The sequence below is a fragment of the Chanos chanos genome, chromosome 10 (assembly GCF_902362185.1).
Source record: "Chanos chanos chromosome 10, fChaCha1.1, whole genome shotgun sequence".
NCBI lineage: Eukaryota > Metazoa > Chordata > Actinopteri > Gonorynchiformes > Chanidae > Chanos > Chanos chanos.
The window spans coordinates 29,487,252-29,507,965 of record NC_044504.1 but is presented as its reverse complement, the minus strand read 5'-3'; the positions used below and the strand labels follow the sequence as shown (position 1 = coordinate 29,507,965).

The window sequence follows — 20,714 nt, the reverse complement described above, 5'->3', positions numbered from 1 at the left end:
CTGGGATGGCCTATGTTAACTTCTTTCATTTCTAGAATGATAAAACAGTCAAAAGAGTTAATACATGAAAGTTATCGTTATATATAACACACTGGAAGTGATGAAAGTAATTAAAATAAATAAATGGGTGTACATCTACACAATCCTATCTAAGTAATCTTATCTGTACATAACTGAGGAACTCATATCTGTCTTTAAGTGTTAGTAAGTTGGAATGTTGTGGTAGTCAAAAAAGTCTGCCAATTAAGTTGAATGTTTGGTTTGCCAGTCTTTATTTACAAGGGATTTGCCATTAGTGACAATGTCATAATTCACCAAAAAGGGAGTATGCCTTGCATTCACTCCCTCAAAATCTAAAGTTTAATAATTTAATTAAACATTAAGTTGTTTTTTTTTCAGCATGAACACCATGAAATTGGGATACTGTAAAACAGTCTGTCTACAGTATGTGTACAGAAGCTGCTCCCTGTCACATTACCTTTGTCAGTTTATATATTTTATGGGGGATGAAACTGACCAAGACTTTATTATTATTTTTTTTTTAACAAACATCCCTTTACGCCTGAGACCTTGAAACTGAATATGTTAATTGGGACCTTGTGTGACCACAAAGACATGAGGACAGATAATGATGACTCACAAGAAAGTACCTTGCATTTTCTGTGCTGCACTTTATTTCACTCATTGTCTTCCAGCCTTTTGCTTCCACAGAGGACTACCATACTCATTCTACACAGTTCTCTTTCTGGTACTCTCCAATTTCCTTTTCTTTGGTATGGACAATGACATTGCACTGTTTCATGTTTAAGTGATCTCTGTAGGTAAAGCAAACCAGTTTATTGATAGTTCCAAAAGTAATCATTGTCCTCACTATTCAGCATTAAAATTTGTACTGAAATACTCCCCCCCCCCCCCCCCCCCCCCCCCCCCCCCCCCCCCCCCACACACACACACACACACACAAGATAATAACGTTTTTCATTTTAAAAAGCCAGAAATTATTACACAACAAAGACTTTTGTATAATATTTCTGGCAAACAACGGCCCACGCATAGGACTGAAGCCAATCAGTATTATTTTGCAAAATCTTTACAGTAAAGTATGTTATAAAACCGATGGGTAAAAGAATCTATTAAAATGTAGGCTGAAGAATCGGTGCTGCTAGAATTTTCTTCAAGGGCACAAGTGAGAGTGAGTTATATCATTTAGAATATATTAATTATATGTACATATTTCCTCGAATCGATCAGTTTTCCCCATTAATAATTTTCGTTTCCTTGTTTGTTTTTAAATGATTTGAGGATCGAACCAATATCTCCACACATCTCCGCTGAATCGTTTCCACATTTTGCATCCGGGGCAAACAGTTTCACCAAATCACTAATCACTTCCTGTAGAAACCAGCAGCGATGGCGGTCAGAGACCATGAGCGTTTTCTCTAACAAGGCTCCAAACTACGGATTTTAACCGGCTTTTTAATGGATCGAAGACGCTTGTCCAGTTTAGTTTGGTTGGGGCGACAATAATTTATTTTATCTTTCGCTCTTATCCAAAGTACACGCTAGTTAAAAGGTTTTTGGGGTCGCTTTTCGTAGCTTTATCGCGGCTGTTGTTTAAAATGGCTCCAGTGCAGATCGGTCCAGACGGCCAACTGGTCCCAGCCGGGGGTCCAACTTCTGCTCCCCTGCCTCCTCCTCCGGGTGCCCCTGCCACTCAAGGGGTTCGTCTCAGCATTCTTATCGAGTTCCTTCTGCAGAGGACTTACCATGAAATTACTCTGCTGGCTGAGCTGTAAGTTCCGATTTCCCATGTAGTCTGTCAGTGAATGGGATCAGACGCTGTTTAACGTTAGCTCCGTGACTAAGGTATATATAAGTTATATAGAAGGTACTTAAATCCTAAAATAGCAATTGTAGTCAGTTTGGTAAGTTAACAAAAAAGTGGTTTTTGTTTCGTTTGGTTTTTTGTTTTCGACTCATGCATTCCAAACAAACATTTTAATTCATGCACAACAAACAACAAATAGCTATGCTTTCTATTTACGTACCACTGCTGGAAATATCCACATTCTTGTGATGCTCCTGTAATCATACAATTAGTATAATGGGGCTCTTGTTGGTCAGAATAGCTTCCATAGACATAACATGTATCAGATATGTAGCAAGACATTACACATTCAATGCAGACTGCTGCTATGTTGGAGTCTAGCTTGTCTCTTTTAAATGCTGAATCAAAATGAATAAATTCTGCTGATTCTGTAGGCAGTAAATTCGTGTCAGTAACATACATATGCAGAATGAATCCCAAATCCCTGAGACTGATGATAATATTAACACCAAGACAACTGATCTTATGCCTTCACATATGAGTTGCTGTTTAATGCTGCTTTCCATAAAAGTTACACAAAGCAACAATGGTATACAGATAGCTTTTCATTTTTAACAGTGTTGAAAAATAAAAATAAGCAGTTGTTTTGACAGTGTGATAGAATTGAATTCTTTCGATTGGAAAACACAATTTGTCAATGTCCTCTTTTTCTTTTGTAGTCTCCCAAGGAAGACTGATATGGAAAGGTAAGAAGTCCTTTAACATTCTAATGTTGAATTAAGAAACCTCAGAACCTTGGAGAAAACGCCTCATAAATTGACATTTTGATCACCTCACCCCGTTGTAGTTGAGCTGCCTTTTGTTTCTTGTCTCTGACAGAAAAATTGAAATAGTGCAGTTCGCCAGTCGGACACGTCAGCTCTTTGTTCGTTTGCTTGCTCTCGTCAAGTGGGCAAGCAATGCCGGGAAAGTGGAGAAGTGTGCGGTATGTCATTTCAGATTGTATTTCTGCTCATACTCTTTGACAAACCCGTCCATTTTTATTGAGAACATAGTGCAAATTCACAGTACCGGCAGAGGCTGCCTCTTCAATTTAGCCTTAATGGAATCATCCCTCACCACCATCTCCTTGGATAGCACTTTGTTGCAACCGTTGCTGTCATTAAGTCTTTAATAAAGGGAAGTTATTCTTTCTCTGCCTCCAGATGATCTCCACGTTCCTGGACCAGCAGGCGTTTTTGTTTGTGGACACGGCTGATCGGTTGGCATCGCTGGCAAGGGATGCCCTGGTTCATGCTCGTCTTCCCAGCTTTGCCATCCCATTTGCCATCGATGTGCTGACTACAGGGTCTTACCCACGTCTTCCAACCTGTATCCGGGTAAGGACTTTGTTCTCCCTTTGCCCTTTGCGTTTCTTTCTCCGTGAGGCCACAGAACCATAATGAGCTTTCACAGTCTCTGTCTTATGTTTGTTATTTCTTTATGATAATAAGGAAATTTGAGCCTTTTCGCTCTGCTTGTAGTGACTGTGATCTTTCATGTTTGTAATCTTACTTCTGCCCCAGGTGCTCAACTCCCATATGTTTGTTCTCTAAGTGGCGGTTTGCTGCATTCAAGTAATGTTCTTTTTTACGCTTTTAATGCACCCCGTGTATCTCTCTAGGACAAAATAATACCTCCAGATCCCATCACTAAGGCAGAGAAACAGGCCACCTTGAACCAGCTGAACCAAATCTTGCGGCATCGATTGGTCACCACTGACCTGCCTCCTCAGTTAGCCAACCTCACAGTTGGTGGGTATTCCTAATCCCAGACATGAAAAGCTCATTCTCTCTCTTTCCATGTGGTTATTAGCATGAAATATAGCTTTTTGGGGGAAAAAAATTCTAATGATGGGACACAATACAGAAATATTTGTGATATGATACTTTTTTTGTGCTATGCTCGAAGTGTTTAACCATTTTTTTTTAGCACTTTGTTTCTGGAAATTACAAATGAGGGCAGAGGTGTAACATACGTGGACTGTGTTTGGTACAGCAAATGGGCGTGTGAAATTCCGGGTGGAGGGAGAGTTTGAGGCCACTCTGACAGTGATGGGAGATGATCCTGACATTCCTTGGAGACTGCTAAAGCTGGAAATCCTGGTAGAGGACAAGGAGACAGGAGGTATGTCTATGTCTGTATGTCTTGTTATAGCTGTTCTCTGAAGGAAAGCTTGACATCTCTAGTAACACAGAGAGCAATTGAACCAATGTGTATGCCTCTTAACAAGTAGGATTAGACTAGTCAAAGGATAGCACAAATTTCAGGCATGAGTGCTATGGCTGTGCAGGAAACTGTTCTGAACAATTACGTTTATTACTCTGTATGTCATAAATAGATAATACCTCCCGTACGTGAGCAGCAGGATGCCACATGATGTAATGGTACAGTTGTACTGCAAGACATGGGAAACAGAAAAGAACAAGTTATGTTCTGTAATCACTCACCCACAGCTCAGAGATGTTTTCCAGACATTTTTCTGCCCTCTATGAAATATCTGTATTGTGTTTCGTGTCACATTGAGTGATATTACTCATTGTATTGCTTCGTGAGACTTCTCTAAAGCTCAGTGGTGGTTTGGCTCTTACAGCCCCAGCCCTCCTGGGTCCTGGCTCAGTGTGAAGGCTCTTTACTGACCATCTTTCTTTCAGCAGCAATGTGTTATTACCACATGCAGCGCTAATGATAGATTGATGCTTAGAGTTGACTAATACTTGGTTGTTCTGCCTGCTGTTTCTTGCCTCAAAACGCTGGAATAGCTCTAACCTCATGCACACATCTAACATTAGTCCTCTTATTCTGGTCTGTGATATGTTTTTTGTTTGTTTGTTTGGGGTTTTTTTTTGGGGAGTATCCGTGAGTTGGCATTGGTTTTGCAGAGCTCTGTTTTCCAGTTCTGTCATTCATCAATAGTTTTTAATTCAAAAGGAAAAAAAAAATGCTTGGAGTATATTGATTTGAGCTGCAAGGAGCAGCCATCATAAAAGCCACTGTATCTGCTCAGTTTACTGTACATGGAAGGGAGACAATGCCACTAAAGCAGAGATTGATTTTTAAGTCTTCACTCCATGTCTCTATGATCTTCTCTCTGTCCTCTGCAGATGGCCGAGCGCTGGTGCACAGTCTGCAGGTGAACTACATCCACGAGCTGGTGCAGTCCCGCCTTTTCGCAGACGACAAGCCCCTGCAGGACATGTACAACTGCCTGCGTATCCTTTGAGCTCCCGCTGTGCACAGCAAGCATGCTCAGTTTCTCTGTCTGACCGTCCCGGTGTATTTACGTAAGACAAGCCATGAGTCAGTTCTGTTCAAGGCGGGTACATATGTTACTCTTGCTCAGATATGGAAAAGTATGGAATTTAATTTTGATGGTTTCCAGGTTTGGAATAGTATGGAAAAGAGGAGGGAGTGTGGAAACATACCACTTTGTCAAGTATTAATTGAAATTGATCATAGGAAAGGGTGGCACGGTTAATTCCACTGGTTTTTTCATAGCATTGGAGGAAACCTCATTTAAATGCATATCTGTGAGGCAGTGAGGGTTTCTACTTTGATAAGGAAGGTTCACGTTGGGGATGGCATTTGGGGCCTGTAAGCAGGTGAGCAGGTAGCCTGAAAAATAATCAACAAGCCCTGCAGAGATATTTCTAGCCCATTTCTTTTTAATACAAATGAACAAATATACACCATAACTGTCTTCACTGCTTTCATGATAAGATAAGATGACAAGATTTTATTGAGTCCCCATATACACAAGCAGTGTTTTTACTAAGAGTATAATCTAGTTACAGCCTGATACAGTATATCTTACGAGCTCCATTTTAACGCATTATGAAAACATTGGGAAGTGGCGAAAAGTTTGTAGAACATAAATGGGTTAATTATTGGGTTTCGGTTGTATTAACCGCTAGACATGCGGTTTGACAGTGACTGCTCTACACCCACGTAATTGAAAGGTGTAAGAGTAATAGATGTGTTATTGTCTTTCATTCATATCTTTCTCCATTTAATAGCTTCCACATGGTACCTGTACTGTGGAGGCGAGGGAGAAAGCTGGAGCTAGTTAGTATGTGCCTGCTCCTCCGATTGTCTGATTAAGCTCTTTGATGTGCTACAGTTGCAAAGCTGAATGAATGCTAATGAGCTGCTGTTTGTTCTTTCTCTCTCTCCCTCAGAGAGTCCTCAGAGACACTTGCACGTCTTACACGCAAAAACATATATGATGCACTAGAAAATAGGAAAAGACTAAATTTCCCCTCTGTTTTATCTTCATGAACTGTTGAGTTTTTTTTTGTTTATTTCACTGACTTTCACTTTTGAGATTTTTCAAAAATGCATTTTCAGGAAGGGAAACCGTTAGGCCAAATCTCCCTGCACCACTCTTAAAATCCAGGAAGGCTTTGGTTCTCAATCTATTAGTATAGAGCTTTTTTTTAATCTGCTAGCCTCTCTGTCAACCATGCCTGAAACTCTCACAGTTGCTTTTTTTTTAGTAGTCTTCAGCTGCAATCTAACTAACATGTGTTCACAACCCCACTTCACCTTTTATTCAGTAATATGCTATCATGCTGTGACACTGATGAAGAGTCTGATGTCATCTTATCAAGTCCTTGACCCAGTGTTCCCAGACTCCTTCTGCCTGTCGCTGCAACTGGAGGTTCTGCACTCTCAGACTCTGATGCTGATCCGAGAGCGCTGGGGAGACCTGGTACAGGTGGAACGCTATGCTCCCGCCAGGTGTCTCACACTGGCCGTCTGGAAGTAAGACACCCAGCGACACCAACGCTTAGTTCAGCTCAGCTTCTCCCGTACTGGAGGACCTGTCTTTCACAGATCTTTAACACTGTGTTTTAATGTGACCTCTTATTCTTATTCAAATTGCCCATCATGGTTTTTTTTTTTTTTATATATGAAATGTAATGGTGTTGAATATGATTTTGGTTATGTTTTATAAATACTGCAGGAATGTTTGGTGTTGGTATATATCGGTGCAATACGTATCAATGTGCAATGGAGCAAAATATGATGTGTAGATATTTTTTGTTGATGGAGTGTAGAGAGTTGTAGAGATTGCTCATGGCAGTTGCTCTGCAGGGCACTAGCTCACCAACTTTCCCTCCTCCAGTCAACAGATTCTGGGCCGGAAGACAGGCACGGCGTCGGTACACAAGGTTCACATCAAGATCGATGAGAAGGATGGTTCTAAACCATTACAGATTTCCCACGAGCCTCCTTTACCAGCCTGTGACTCCAAACTAATGGAGAGAGCCATGAAGGTGAGCAGAGTTCCTGATAAGCGTCTCACAGTGGCCTGGTGAATAGCGATGCCATCTGTGGTTTTTTGAAGTTATTTCTTTCGGACTCATTTGGTTCTGTCTGTTTGTCATGTGCCTGCTCCATCGAGATTTGATGGGCGCTGAAACAGCTGTGATGCTTTTAAGATTCTAAGTGCCATCAGGACAACTTATTAGTGAATTTCCCTGGTATGCCGTTCCTCACTAGCATTAACCGTTTCTGTTACTCTTAATCTAACCTTCCTGTAGATTGACCATCTGTCAGTGGAAAAGCTTTTGATCGACAGTGTCCATGCCCGCTCACATCAGAAGCTCCAGGAACTCAAAGCTATTCTGAGGGGCAGCAACCCTGGTGATAACTGTAAGTGAGACTATCTGTGACTCATTGAGAGCGACTGAGCTGATCTCATAGGACTAAATCAGAGACAGACCACAGTGTCTCTCAAATCCATAGAGCATGAGTCAGGCTGTAATTCCTGAAGATGACCTAAACTACTGAAAAGACAAAAACATGTCTTTACATGTCTATCATTACTGATGTATTGTATGTATTTCTTGTTTTAATGGCTTTTTAAAGTTCAGCGTGAAACTTTATGCTTGTGAAATCAGATTAAATGTAAGCATAGCCTCCCGAATTATATCAATGACTTCTCTTGGCAAAGCTAAAAGAATTTTAGGCTCATTGTCTCATAAGAAGGAGCACAGAGGAGATGGCCTATGGCCTTTTAGAGGACAGACAGACAGACACAAAAAGAAAGGTGAATTTGTTTCTTCTCTCCAGCCTTCATAGAAACTGCTCTTCCCACTCTGGTCATTCCGATCTTGGAGCCGTGCGGCCGATCTGAATGTCTCCACATATTTGTCGATTTGCACTCAGGAATGTTTCAGCCAATGCTCTATGGAATTGGTAAGTCAACGGGAGAACAAAATCTCGTTAGGAAAAAAGACTAGTAAGCATGAATCCATATAGCACATTCATCATGGATATCCTCTCCTACTCATGACCTGTTTGCTGCTCAGTCACGAGAAGAATTAGTGATAGTCATTAGTGGTGATTAATGCCTGTATTGATTTAGGAGATGGTGATCAGAAACATTCTACACCATGCTAGTGGTTATAGTTGCTTTTTTAAATTTTTGTGTTTTGTTTTGTTTTGTTTTTAACTAATTTATTTCCTGCAATGTCTCTTTGGTATCCATTTGCAGATCAGTCAATGCTGGATGACATTGAGAAGACCATCAATGATGACATGAAACGCCTCATCTCATGGTTACAACAACTAAAGTAAAGACCGTCTCTGTCTCCTCTACCCAACAACTCAACTTGTCTGTGTCTGTGAGACTGGGGGGGGGGGGGTTAACTGACAGAAGCAAAATGCAGTTTTTATTGTGCTTTGTGCTATTATCCCAATGAGGTTTAAAAAAAAAGAATAAACACAAACACTGATTACCTACATCATGAAAGTGATGGGAAGACATGAAAGGTCACGTTTAGCACTAACTTCGACTGCTGAGTTCTGACAAACTGCAAAATACGCTCCCTCTCCCACTCTCTCTCTCTGGTGATTAGAGCATCTGAGACAGTGTGTGCCTGATTGAATGACTAATCATATTATTGTGTTTTCAACAGGTTTTGGTTAGGGGAGCAGAGATGTAGACAGTCAGTGAAACATCTCCCCACACTGTGCACAGATACGCTCCACCTGTCAAACTCTGCCTCCCACCCCGTGGGCAACATATCAAAACACCGCCTCTTCATCAAACTCACCCGGCTGCCACAATACTACATTGTAAGCAATTCGGTCTTTCTGCACAAGTCTTTATCCAATACAGCTCCAAGTGTATTATACGTCCTCACATAAGAAGCCAACCATGCTAGTGCTATATAACATCTCTCTTTCTACTCCCCTAAATTTTCCTCAGGTGGTGGAGATGTTTGATGTGCCAGGCTGCCCCACAGAGCTTCAGTATAAGTATTCTTTTCTCTCAGTGAGTCAGCTAGAAGGTGAGGATGGTCTCCCGTGTGCCCAGCTGCTGCAGCAGTTCAAGCCCAACTTGGAGGAACTGGTGCAGGACCTCTCCTCTGGTCGAGGAGCCCGACCAGGAGCAAAGAGAAAGGTAGGGGGCTCCCATCGCCTCTGATTGAACTGTTTCACCCAACTATGAAGTGTAACACAAAAGTGCAACAAATATGTTATAAAATTCCCTTTCTAATTTCCATCAGCAGTCTTTGATGTTAGTGCACACTGTGCAAAGCTGTGGTGTTCTTAGGAAAAATAACTTCTAAAGACTTCAGTGGGTGGTAGAAGCCCTGATAGGCAGAGTAATTGCAATAGGCCATTACCTGTAATGAGATGCTTGATTCCATTTCATCTTTGTAGGTTTGTGCCTCGTGTTTCAGAAAGCACAGTAAGAGGGAGCCGTGTGTTTGATGTAAAGTATGTTGTTCACAGATGCTGTATGTGTGTTTGTTTAACCCTGCAGCTCTCAGGGGAGCAGAATGCCATTGAGCCCAAAAAACCCAAACGCTCAGGGGAGATGTGCGCCTTCAATAAAGATCTTGCCCACCTGGTGGCCATGTGCGACACAAACATGCCCCTTATTGGACTTCGCTGTGAGGTACATACACCCCTCTAAGACTGGTATCCAGCATTAGTGCGGAGTGACTGGAATAAACATCGCTAGGAAAATGTATAATCCTGTATCGTGTTATAAAATAATAACTTCAAAAGCTTCAAACAGAGATATGACATTATTGTGACACCAGATCTCCTTTTATCCTTTGTTAATTCTATGCACAGAGGTCCTCTGCCTGGTTCTCTGTGTCTGTCTGTCAGTTTTTGCACTGTGTAAAACAGTTGTAATTTTCTTTTTGACTTAAACATGTGTTTTGCCTGTCTCTTTTGACTATCAGTTGTCTAATATGGAGATTCCTCATCAAGGGGTTCAGGTGGAGGGCGATGGCTGCAGCCACGCTATCCGAATACTCAAGTAAGGTTTCAGTTCATGTCATTGGTGTTGAGGAAATATGGGTTATCACGTTTGGTAGATATAGTTCAACTTTTAGCTACTTGCCAAACGTTTGCTTTTGTCTCACTGTTTCCATATTGTCTTTCTCTGGCTTTCCAGAATTCCTCCCTGTAAGGGGGTGAGTGAGGAGACCCGGAAGACTTTGGATCGCTCCCTGTTGGACTGCACCTTCAGACTCCAAGGCCGCAACAACCGCACCTGGGTAGCAGAACTGGTGTTTGCCAACTGCCCCCTCAACAGTACATCCAGCAAGGAGCAAAGTAAGTCTGGAACCTCGTAACAATGGCCATTCACGGAGATACTTACCAAATGAGTTTCATTCTAGCTAACCATTAATCTGATTTTTTTTCACACAAAGTGTCTGATTCCATCGTCGTTCTTACCGATGTGAGGATAGTGAGGAGTTATTGGTCCCAGTTTTTTTTTTTTTTTTTTAATTCACAATGGATGGTTTGTACATGATCGTGACAACAACTCAGATATTTTTGCATCCTGTTACTTACATGTCGGGGTTGCGTATGTCACTCCCTCTCTGCACAGCCTCGACGCGGCACGTCTACCTAACCTATGAGAATCCACTGTCGGAGCCAGTGGGCGGGCGAAAGGTGGTGGAGATGTTTCTGAATGACTGGAACAGTATCAGTCAGCTCTACGAGTGTGTACTGGAGTTTGCCCGATGCTTACCAGGTGAACACTTCACTCAACCATTTGTCCAGAATGAGACCCAATATGCTTCCATTCATTAGCATCTGTTAGATATAAGTTTTTGGATTCGGTGAATCAAATGGTGGGCTGTAAGTCTGTTTGGAATGGAAGAACTTACAAGAGAGGTTATCACCCAGATTCACTGCATTGATCAAGAACGGTGCTCTGTTTTTATGTTTGTATCACTGTGGAGAGAGTTTCCGACTAATGCCATTTTCTTTATAGAAATGCCCTCGTATTTGAGCTTGTTTGCGGAAGTTCGGCTGTACAACTACCGCAAGCTGGTTTTGTGTTACGGCAGCACCAAAGGCAGCTCGGTGAGTGTGCTTGGAGTTATCAGTCCATACGGGACTCTCTGGAAACAAATTTTGACTCAAGCTCTTTCCACCACCAAAGAGATCTCAGCAACACACACAAACACACACACACACACACACACACACTCACACCTACTTGAGCACTGAGAGAGGTTAAAACCTTAGGTGCTTGGATGTGCTGCTAAAGTGGGAGTGAAATGAAGAACACAAATGGTTGGTAGCGTGTGTCTGTTGATATCTTTGCTCTGACAGCAGCTGTGTTTGAGTGAGGGCACGCGCTCTGAGCTCACTGCCTTCCAAAATTTGGTAGAACATTCCAGAAAGCAGCACAAAACAGGGCTCTCTTTATGATTTGGGTAAAATCTAATGTTCCATAAAGGGTCTACTGTCTCTGTGGGGCTTGTCGTATTGTAATTGGTGTGGTAGCACATTCTGACCCTTGTAAAATTATGCATCTTTTTTTGTGAAATGAATAGGATCATCCAAACTTCAAATGCTTCTTTATATCATATGTAGGACTGACTATTATTATTATTATTATGCCCGCTGTGCTTGCAACTTTTCTTATAGCTTATTCAAATTTTGGCCTGCACAGCAAATTCAACAGGGCTAATATTTAATATATCCCCTGGAATGGAGTAAATAAACACTCTTAGTATCTCTTAGTATTAACGTCCTGCAGAATAAATTTATTTATGATAGCAATGCAAACAGTATGCTTTCACAAGCAATTTTAACACCGTGGATGTTGATGGAGGTCACACAGCTCTGCAATGTGAAACTAGAAGCGCCTCTCACAAATTTGCTCCGAAAATAATTTATACATTTTAATATTTAGATATTAAAAAACCTATTTGCAATTGCAGCATTTCCCACAAACCCAAGCACTGTCTTCACAGCAAACTTTTTTTTTTTTTTTTTAAACAATGTGACGTCTGCAGGAGAAGAATGTGTGACTCATTTGGTGGATTGGATTACAACTATTATAATGCATGTTGATCAATACCATGGTAGTTTACACAGTGGCACTTAGCTGTTTGCACACTGGATACGAGTGGAACCATTATACTCCCTCTGCTCTGCTCCAGGTGACCATTCAATGGAACTCCGCAAGTCAGCGTTTCCATCTCTCCCTGGGTACAGTGGGGCCCAACTCAGGCTGTAGCAATTGCCATAACATTATTCTCCATCAGCTACAGGAGATGTTCAACAAAATGCCCACAGTGGTGCAGCTACTCCAGGTATAAATGAAACCCCCACCACCTTCCCAGCCTTCTTCCACGTTTCCATGGCAACTCATGAGGTCATGGCTCACGGCCAAGTGAGCTCAAAGCCTTCGTCATTAGCGTGTGTGTGTTCCCGTATACCAGGGGTTGTCTTCAGATTACTCTTCAAAAGCATTTGAAGTTGTCAAATAATTGGGATGTACTTAATTGTTTGCATCTGTAGTACAAGTTACTTTAAAACCACATAACTTCAAGCAATTATTAACAAAATACTGACTTAGTACAGCTGTTTTCATAGTCCGCATCATGGCTCTGCTAAATTACAACCGCCCTAAAGTTAAACTTCACCCACTCAGAATTGCTAGTGCTCACCAAGCACTGCTCTGGCTCCAAAACTCTTCTCATTTTCTCCTCCCTTGTGTTTCTCCAGGTCCTCTCAGACACACAGGCTCCCTTGAACGCCATCAACAAACTGCCTACAGTTCCGATGTTGGGGCTCACACAGAGAACCAACACAGCATATCAATGCTTCTCTATCTTGCCGCAGTCTCCCACACACATCCGCCTGGCCTTCCGCAACATGTACTGCATTGACATCTACTGCCGCAGCCGAGGTGTCGTGGCCATCCGAGATGGCGCCTACAGCCTCTTCGACAACACAAAGATTGTGGAAGGGTTCTACCCGGCGCCCGGGCTGAAGGTAGACCAGTAGAAAATAGGCTGTCATTTTCATGTTTAGATGGCTTACTTCTTTCCGGTGCCATTTTGGCTCAAGGTCGGGTAATGAATGAAATCAGAGAATAGAGGATCTGTGGCATGCAGAATTGGGTGAAATTCTAAGTCGATTTTAAACCAGGAGGTAGAACTTGTATTTTCGTATTTGTCTTGTTTCACTGCACTAAAAGAATTGGACTTTACCTGTGGTAGCACTCACATGGTCCCTGAAGGATGTGTTTTAAGAGTATAACAGTACTTCGTTTTTCTTTTTTTTTTCTTCTTCTTCTTTTTCTTTTTTTTTTTTCAGACTTTCCTGAACATGTTTGTGGACAGCAACCAGGACGCGCGCCGACGCTCAGTCAATGAGGATGACAACCCTCCGTCTCCAGTGGGCGTGGATGTCATGGATACTCTTTTATCCCACATCCAGCCCCAGCCGCCAGTGAGGAGCCAGGTCTACCCCCCACTCACCTCTCCTCCCACGTCCTACCATGGCAACGTGGCACCATCACCCTCTATGATGCCAACGCAGTCGCCAGGTAAAGAGTGGATCAGTGAAGCACCGATGTCTTTGTGTCCCTGTGCCACATGTGCTTGGCATCACCCCCATGAAAGGTTGGAGAAAAAAAAAAACCCCGAAAAGAAACATGACAGAGAGAATACTCTTGCCTCCATCCTACCCATTGCTTTCAAAATGCTGTTCCATAAGCTTATGGTGTGTGTGTGTGTGTGTATGCATACATTTGTGTGTTTGTGTGTTCACACAATCTCTGCACCCATATGCACCCGGAATGCCGAACTGTGCTCACACCAGAAGGGAGAAGCATGCTTTTGGTCCTGCGCCCTTCCACCCTGCTCAACCCCAGGGGCCTATGTCCACATTCCTGCTTTACCTTAAGACAGTGTGTGTGTGTGTGTGTGTGTGTGAGTGAGAGAGAGAAAGAGAGTTAAGAGAAAAAAAAAACATGCGACCCCTTCTTGTCGTCTTGCCAATATCTGACCAAGCCCACTGATTGGTTGATTATGTGCAGGGAACATCCACGCAGCAAATTCCCCTAGTGGCGCTCTGCGGGCGCCCTCTCCTTTCGGGCCCACCCCATCTCCCTCTTCTCTGGGCATTTCCATGGGGCAGACCTCCAACTTTGCCAGCCCGCATGGTAAGTGCACCAGGAGCCTCAGCAGAAGGGCTGGCAATGGCCCCTCTCTGCCATTTGCCCTTTCTCCTGAGAGGCAGAAAGCTCCACTGGCTCTGGTGAGCTCAGATCAATGGGTGTTCAATGGAGAGAGATGCAGTGCTGTATGATTCAAGTTTTTTTTTCTTCTTTGAGGTGAATCCAGCTGGGTGCTTGGTGGTGGTTTTGCTGTCATACGTGCGTTATATGTGTATTGTAGTTACGGTGCTGTAGATTGCAGTGAGGGAAACTGTGTGGACTTTTTGACCTCTTTGTTTTAATTTTTGATTTGGTCAAGATTAATGTTGGTGAGAATGTACTTACCAAACTGAAAATCAATCTTATTGTCAATCTTTGTTGTGTTCTGCTGCTGTTGTGTTGTTGGGTTCTTTTGTGATCTCTTTGTTCTTCTTGCATGCCTGTGTCAAGCCTTCTGAAATGAATTATGGGATTAGATTCTTGGGTGGTAGCATACGTGCTTGGTGAGAATCAGTAATGATGTCACGTGTCTTCAGAACTTCTTAGACACACTTAGACACCAAAAAACAACAGGTGAAATCAGTGTGTGCATGTGAAGGAGTGAGTTTGGTAAATTTAATATTTAGCCTCATAAAACCCTGAGCCCTGTTAAGTTTGAAACACCGTGAGCCGTGATACGGTTGTCTCAAGCCTCCTGCTACTTTGAATTAAATGTTCTGATTGGTTACCTGCACCTGCAGGTCTGTTTCAGAACAGGCCGTCTATGGGCACAGTGTATTTAGTCACACACACACACTCATTCATCGATTCCTTGTTTATTAATGAAGTAAAATAATGGTGAATATTATTACTGTCTGCTTGTCTGATCAGAAATATGCATTTTCTTAAGGTAAGTATAAATTTACACAAAATTATTCTGATGATGCAAATCACTACGTTGAATGTTGTAGTATTAAAATTGTCTTGGGAATTAAGAAAATAAATGCTTTAATTGTAGCAGTGGATCATGTTAAGGACTGTTGTTTGTCACGGACAGGTGGCTTATAAATTGCTCAGTGCTATGAGGATAAGATGAACCTCATGTTTCATGTTAGAATCTGTTTTCCTTCCATTTCAGGAGCTCTAGACCCCAGCTCACCATACACCATGGTGTCTCCCAGCCAACGCCCTGGGACCTGGCCAGGTTCCCCACAGGTCCCCGGACCCTCCCCTGGTGCACGTATCCATGGCATGTCACCTGGCAACCCCTCTCTTCACTCTCCCATTCCAGATGCTTCCCACTCTCCTCGTGCTGGTTCCAGTGAGTAGCCATAAAAGCAGGCACGGTTGTGCATGATTGGTTGATTCAGACTCATACTATGGATGATTTGAAATGTTTACTGAGAGAGTAAATATGATCTTTAGATGGCTTTAAGGCACAGGTCACAGATATTAGTATATTAAGGAATATAACAATATAAGATGTTGATGTATTTAGACTAGTTGTGGCTTTAATTCATTTTGAATGAAGGTTGCTGTTTCTTCTTTGTAGCCTTTGATTTAATGTGTCTGTTTGTGTGTGTGTGTGTGTGTGTGTGTGTGTGTGTGTGCGCGTGCGTGTGCGTGCGCGAGCAGGTTCCCAGACAATGCCAACGAGCATGCCTCCACCACGTAAGCTACCTCAGCGCTCCTGGGCTGCCTCCATACCCACCATCCTCACCCACAATGCCTTGCACGTGCTGCTGTTGCCTTCTCCCACGCCGTGTCTAGTGCCAGGGCTGGCGGGCAGCTACCTGTGTTCTCCACTGGAGCGCTTCCTGGGCTCGGTCATCATGAGGAGACATCTGCAGAGGATAATACAGCTTGAGCCTAATGTATGTTTCTATCTTTACCTCCCTCTCTCTTATTTTACTTTATCTGTGGGTTTTTTTTTTATCTTTCTCTGTGCCTGATTAAGAACGTCCTTATGTCATTATCTCGTGATGTTTTGGATCAGTCTTAATTCTGCACAGTTTGGTTAAAGAAGCGAAGCACAGTAGTGTTTGGAGTAGGACTGGACCCTCATGGTTGCTTCTAGCTCTTTTTACGCCCTCACTCCCATCTCTCTACAGCTGACCATCGTCAACTCCAATGAACCAGGGGTGATCATGTTTAAGACGGAGGTGTTGAAGTGCAGGGTGGCTCTCAACCCAAAGACCTATCAGACTCTGCAGCTTAAAGTCACGCCAGAGAACACTGGACCGTGGTCCCAAGATGAGCTGCAGGTGCTGGAGAGGTTCTTTGAGACGCGGGTAAGAAATTAATCCTCTCTCTGTCTCTGTCTCTGTCTCTCTCTCTCCTTCCTTCTCTCTTTCTCTCTATCTCAGTCTGGGTCCAGCTGTGTTACCTATACTCTGTGTTAGTGAACTGCTGCGTTGAGCTTGATTGAGGTAATTGAAATATTGATTTCTTTTTGATACCTGGATGAATGTTGAATAGAGATATGTCGCTGGGAAACTGTCAGCTCAGTGAAGCTGTCAGGTGCTCAGATTTCAGCTCCAGCGACCACAGGAAGGCTCATTAACTGTGTGGAATTAGTATGCCAAAGCGGATGTCAGTGTGGCTCTGCAAGGGGGTGAAAACAAAGGCAACTCTCACTGAATATTTAACACTCCACCTCTGTGAGAGAGCTGATGCCTATGGAGTCTTCAACCCCACAGAGAAGATGTGAATTGATCTCGAAACTGTCAAGGTCTCCTTCTGAGATGTTTAGTATTTCGGTAATTAATTAAAGATAATCGTGCAATCACCTGGCCTTTGGACGAAGTGCCGTGCTCTGGGTGTAACAAGATGGCCCTGTTTTGGTGTTTAGCTGCATAATCAAGTCATTGTTTCTACAATGACTTAGTATTTGGGCAGAGTGAACAAGAGCAAACAGGATCTCCAGTCTTGCGGCTAGACCGTGCTTCGATCTGCCCTTATATATGTAGAACATTTGCATATCTTCTGTGTTTTTTTGTGTTCGTTCCATTTTTTGACTGAATGACATTGTACTCGTGAGTTGTGCGTCATTTAACCAATGTATCAAGAGTCAGATGTTTGACACCATCTGAGTAAATCTAAATCCCTAATTTCAACCAATTAGTTAATTATGTATTTGACCCAGAAATGTCCGATAGACAAAAAAGCTCTGTGAGTGGATAAATGCTCTCATTCACTGGCATGTTGGGTACTCCCGGTGCACTCATTTGACTGTGAGTGCTGAGTGAAATCTTCACTCTCCCCAACTTGTCCTTATTCTCACCTCATGTATTATTCAGTGGCTGTGTTTGAGCTTTCCTGGGAAGTGTTGACAGCTCACAGATTTATTTTGTAACTTGCGCTTTCGGCGTTGAGAAATGATGTATGTGGGAGAGAGAGAGAGAGAGAGAGAGAGAAAGAGAGCAATAATAGAAAAGAGGAAAGTACATTCCATATTCATAATGTAGGGCTGTGCAGAACCCTGCATGTGCTCTGCCTTTCAATTATGTTTCCATTTGCTGTTTTTGGTGAGGCTTGGAATTGTAAAATCGCCCTTTCTTTTAAGAATGGCATTTTAATTCAGCTGTGAAGGTCAGTCAAGGTAACTCATCCCAGGAATTCACTTAAGGTACTTTCTTCCTCGGGCTTCGACGTAAAGGTGGCAAAGCAGCAGACCTTGGACAAATATGGATTTGCTGTATTTGAATCCCAAAACTCTGTCGTGCCTTCTTTCCCTTTAATTTGCTCTCTTTTTAACACTTATTTATTGGATATGGGAAAACTATGAATCATGATATATGTTAGGTAATGCCTCAACGCATTTAGGCCTGTTAGAATTTTAGTAACTTAAATAGAAAAGGACACAAGATTAACTGAGATGTATATGAGTATTTTGGATAAGGTGCCGTCATTCAGATACTTTAACTACATTTTCATACATTTCTCCAATTATCCACAGGTTGCTGGGCCTCCCTTCAAATATAACACTTTAAATGCCTTTACCAAGCTGTTGGGTGCTCCCACTAACATTCTCAGAGACTGCGTACGCATTATGAGACTGGAGCTGGTGAGTTGCATATGGGTGTGTGTGTTTGTGTATGTGTGTTACGTGTAAGAGACTTGGTCTAACTGAACTTGGCTGTGCTCTACCAGTTCCCTGACCAGGCTGCCCAGTTGAAGTGGAATGTTCAGTTCTGCCTGACAATCCCACCCAGTGCCCCTCCCATCGCCCCACCTGGAACCATCGCCGTAGTGCTCAAGACCAAGATGCTCTTCTTTGTAAGTGACTTCCTACTGTTTTTCCTTTTGGGAACAGAGTGGGGTTTGGTCTAGGCCACTGTGTTTGTGTGTGAATGCATGTGTATGCTTAGAGACTGTAGGACAAACATACAAAGTAGCTGTAATTGAGTAACACCACATATTACAGCCTACTTAGCCATTTTTATAACTTTTGAAGGCTACAGTACAGTATCCTGTGGGTGATCAACAGAGGAAAAAATGGGAAATGCAGGAAAAAGTATTTTCTGAAAATGAAATGCAAAAAATGGACACGTCTTTATGTCACATGATAAGACCCAGTGGTATGGCTGTCTGTAGTTATTGCTTGATTACTCCATGTGTGTGCGTGACGCTCAGAATATCTCTCAACCTCTTCATGGGGAAAGTTATGCGAGTGCCTTAGTGAAACTGGTCTCAGATCAGTAACTCCACACACACACAGTAAGTATGGTGATATGTTCTCCCACAGCTCCAGCTGACTCAGAGGGTGCCGGTACCTCAGGAGCCCATCAGTATCATTGTCCCTATTGTGTACGACATGGCGACCGGGCTGACCCAGCAGGCTGACATCCCACGCCAGCACAGCTCCTCTGGCGCCGCTGCCCTCATGGTCAGCACCATCCTCAGGCGGTTCAACGAACATCACCAATCACGACAAGGTTAGAGCTCAACCTTAAGCATTTACATACACATCGATCTCCAGTTCTATTGACTGATGGTTTCTAAGCTGAACTTACTGATTTCGTTTGAGTGGTCGGGATGCAGTGTGAAATACGAAGTTTGCCGAGAATATGTACTGTTTTACTTGTCTTTCTCTGTAGGAGAGTGCACAATATTTGCCTCAGTTCATGAGCTCATGGCTAATCTCACACTGAACCCTGGTGGACGGCCGTAGCACTGCAACAACTTTAAGAAAAACATGACTTGAGATTCCTTGCAGTACTGAACTGAGGACGAATTAAACCTTGATCCCAAGATGTCCAAGGACACCTTTACTTCTCAGTCACAGCCAATGAACTTTTCTCTGTTGTACCATATTCTGCCATAAAAGGGAGTGAATTATGATGCACAAAAGCATATATTTTTCTTTTCTTGTTAAAATGTAAGTTGTAAATGAAGGAATAAGCCGCTGTCAACGTATTTCTTCAGAGAGAAGTAGACATGTATAGTTTCAGGACAACAGGAAAAGATGCCTGATTTATTTTTGTCAGATGCACTTCTTAAAAATAATGGGTTTGGAAAAAAAAAAGGTTTGTTTACCTACAGCTGTAAATTGTTTTGTACTTCAGCCTTTAAAAGAATATGTGTTTGCAAGAAACTTTATTCATTTTTTTATAATGCAAAATATCAATACTGTTGTGGTATTGGGGATGTATTCTTTATTAGCACACTATTTAAATGTATTTTCCCTTTTGATGTCATCACTTTGACCCTTCCAAGTAAGCCTGTCACTTTCAAAACTGTAAAACTGTGACAAACTTTCTAAGCTGTATTTTACTATAACTGCTTTGGAGGTCTGAAAGAAGTATCCAACACTTCTCTCGTCTATCTTTATTACTATTTAATAAATCTTTAAAACCGTGTGTGTCATTTCATCATTTCAAACGAATTTGTTTGAGTCGTTTAGTTTCGGAGAGAAGCTGCTTAAAAATGAAACTTCCGTCATGCTGATAGCATTTTACTTTTTGCTTTCAATCCAGATGATTGTTAAAGAGAGTAGTATGTACATTACTGGGAGGTTTGCCATTTCAAAATATATTACTGTACGATTGGGTCGCAGTAGAAATATATAATGACGCCGTTTAATTTGATACATAAAACGTGTGGAGGGATGGTCTCTGTAGGTTCGATGCGCGTGCATCTACATAGCCTATGTTTTCCTGTGACTCTTCCCAAAAGACTAGGTTCAAGTCGTTCTGATCTCTTTTTAAACTGACCTGTCTTCTGTGACATTGGACTATATATCTTATTCGGGGTATGATTAGTTTCATTCTCAAAGATCATTTTGCGTAATGACTACTGAAAATAGATCCACCGTAAAAAATTACAGGACATCTATGCATCTAACCAGCCTGACGCCTGAAAATGATTCACGGGCAATGTCTTTGGTGTTCTATAAAAATAATTCCGTCCAGGAAAAGAGATAAG

The 20,714-nt window shown here is 42.3% G+C and overlaps 1 protein-coding gene across 1 annotated transcript; it reads left to right on the top strand.

Moving 5' to 3' along the window:
* Positions 1-1,447: 1,447 nt before the first annotated feature.
* On the top strand, positions 1,448-19,748 carry med14 (mediator complex subunit 14). The gene is made up of 30 exons (XM_030786080.1): positions 1,448-1,792; positions 2,548-2,574; positions 2,708-2,813; positions 3,034-3,207; positions 3,492-3,621; positions 3,866-3,994; positions 4,972-5,079; positions 6,499-6,631; positions 6,996-7,146; positions 7,414-7,525; positions 7,946-8,071; positions 8,370-8,448; positions 8,794-8,953; positions 9,087-9,281; positions 9,648-9,782; positions 10,078-10,154; positions 10,293-10,453; positions 10,734-10,880; positions 11,124-11,215; positions 12,304-12,456; positions 12,872-13,141; positions 13,466-13,697; positions 14,190-14,315; positions 15,427-15,609; positions 15,924-16,162; positions 16,400-16,579; positions 18,247-18,354; positions 18,441-18,566; positions 19,036-19,225; positions 19,388-19,748. The coding sequence occupies exons 1-30, from the start codon at positions 1,620-1,622 to the stop codon at positions 19,459-19,461; spliced, it is 4,296 nt and encodes a 1,431-aa protein (XP_030641940.1). The 5' UTR covers positions 1,448-1,619; the 3' UTR covers positions 19,462-19,748.
* Positions 19,749-20,714: the final 966 nt, after the last annotated feature.

What these genes read in the sequence shown, in the direction of transcription:
- med14 (XM_030786080.1), top strand. Translation starts at nt 1,620, where the DNA reads ATGGCTCCAGTGCAGATCGGTCCAGACGGCCAACTGGTCCCAGCCGGG. An exon ending in CAACTTTGCCAGCCCGCATG is followed by an intron (nt 14,316 to 15,426) that starts GTAAGTGCACCA and finishes CTTCCATTTCAG; the next exon opens with GAGCTCTAGACCCCAGCTCA. An exon ending in ACATCACCAATCACGACAAG is followed by an intron (nt 19,226 to 19,387) that starts GTTAGAGCTCAA and finishes CTTTCTCTGTAG; the next exon opens with GAGAGTGCACAATATTTGCC.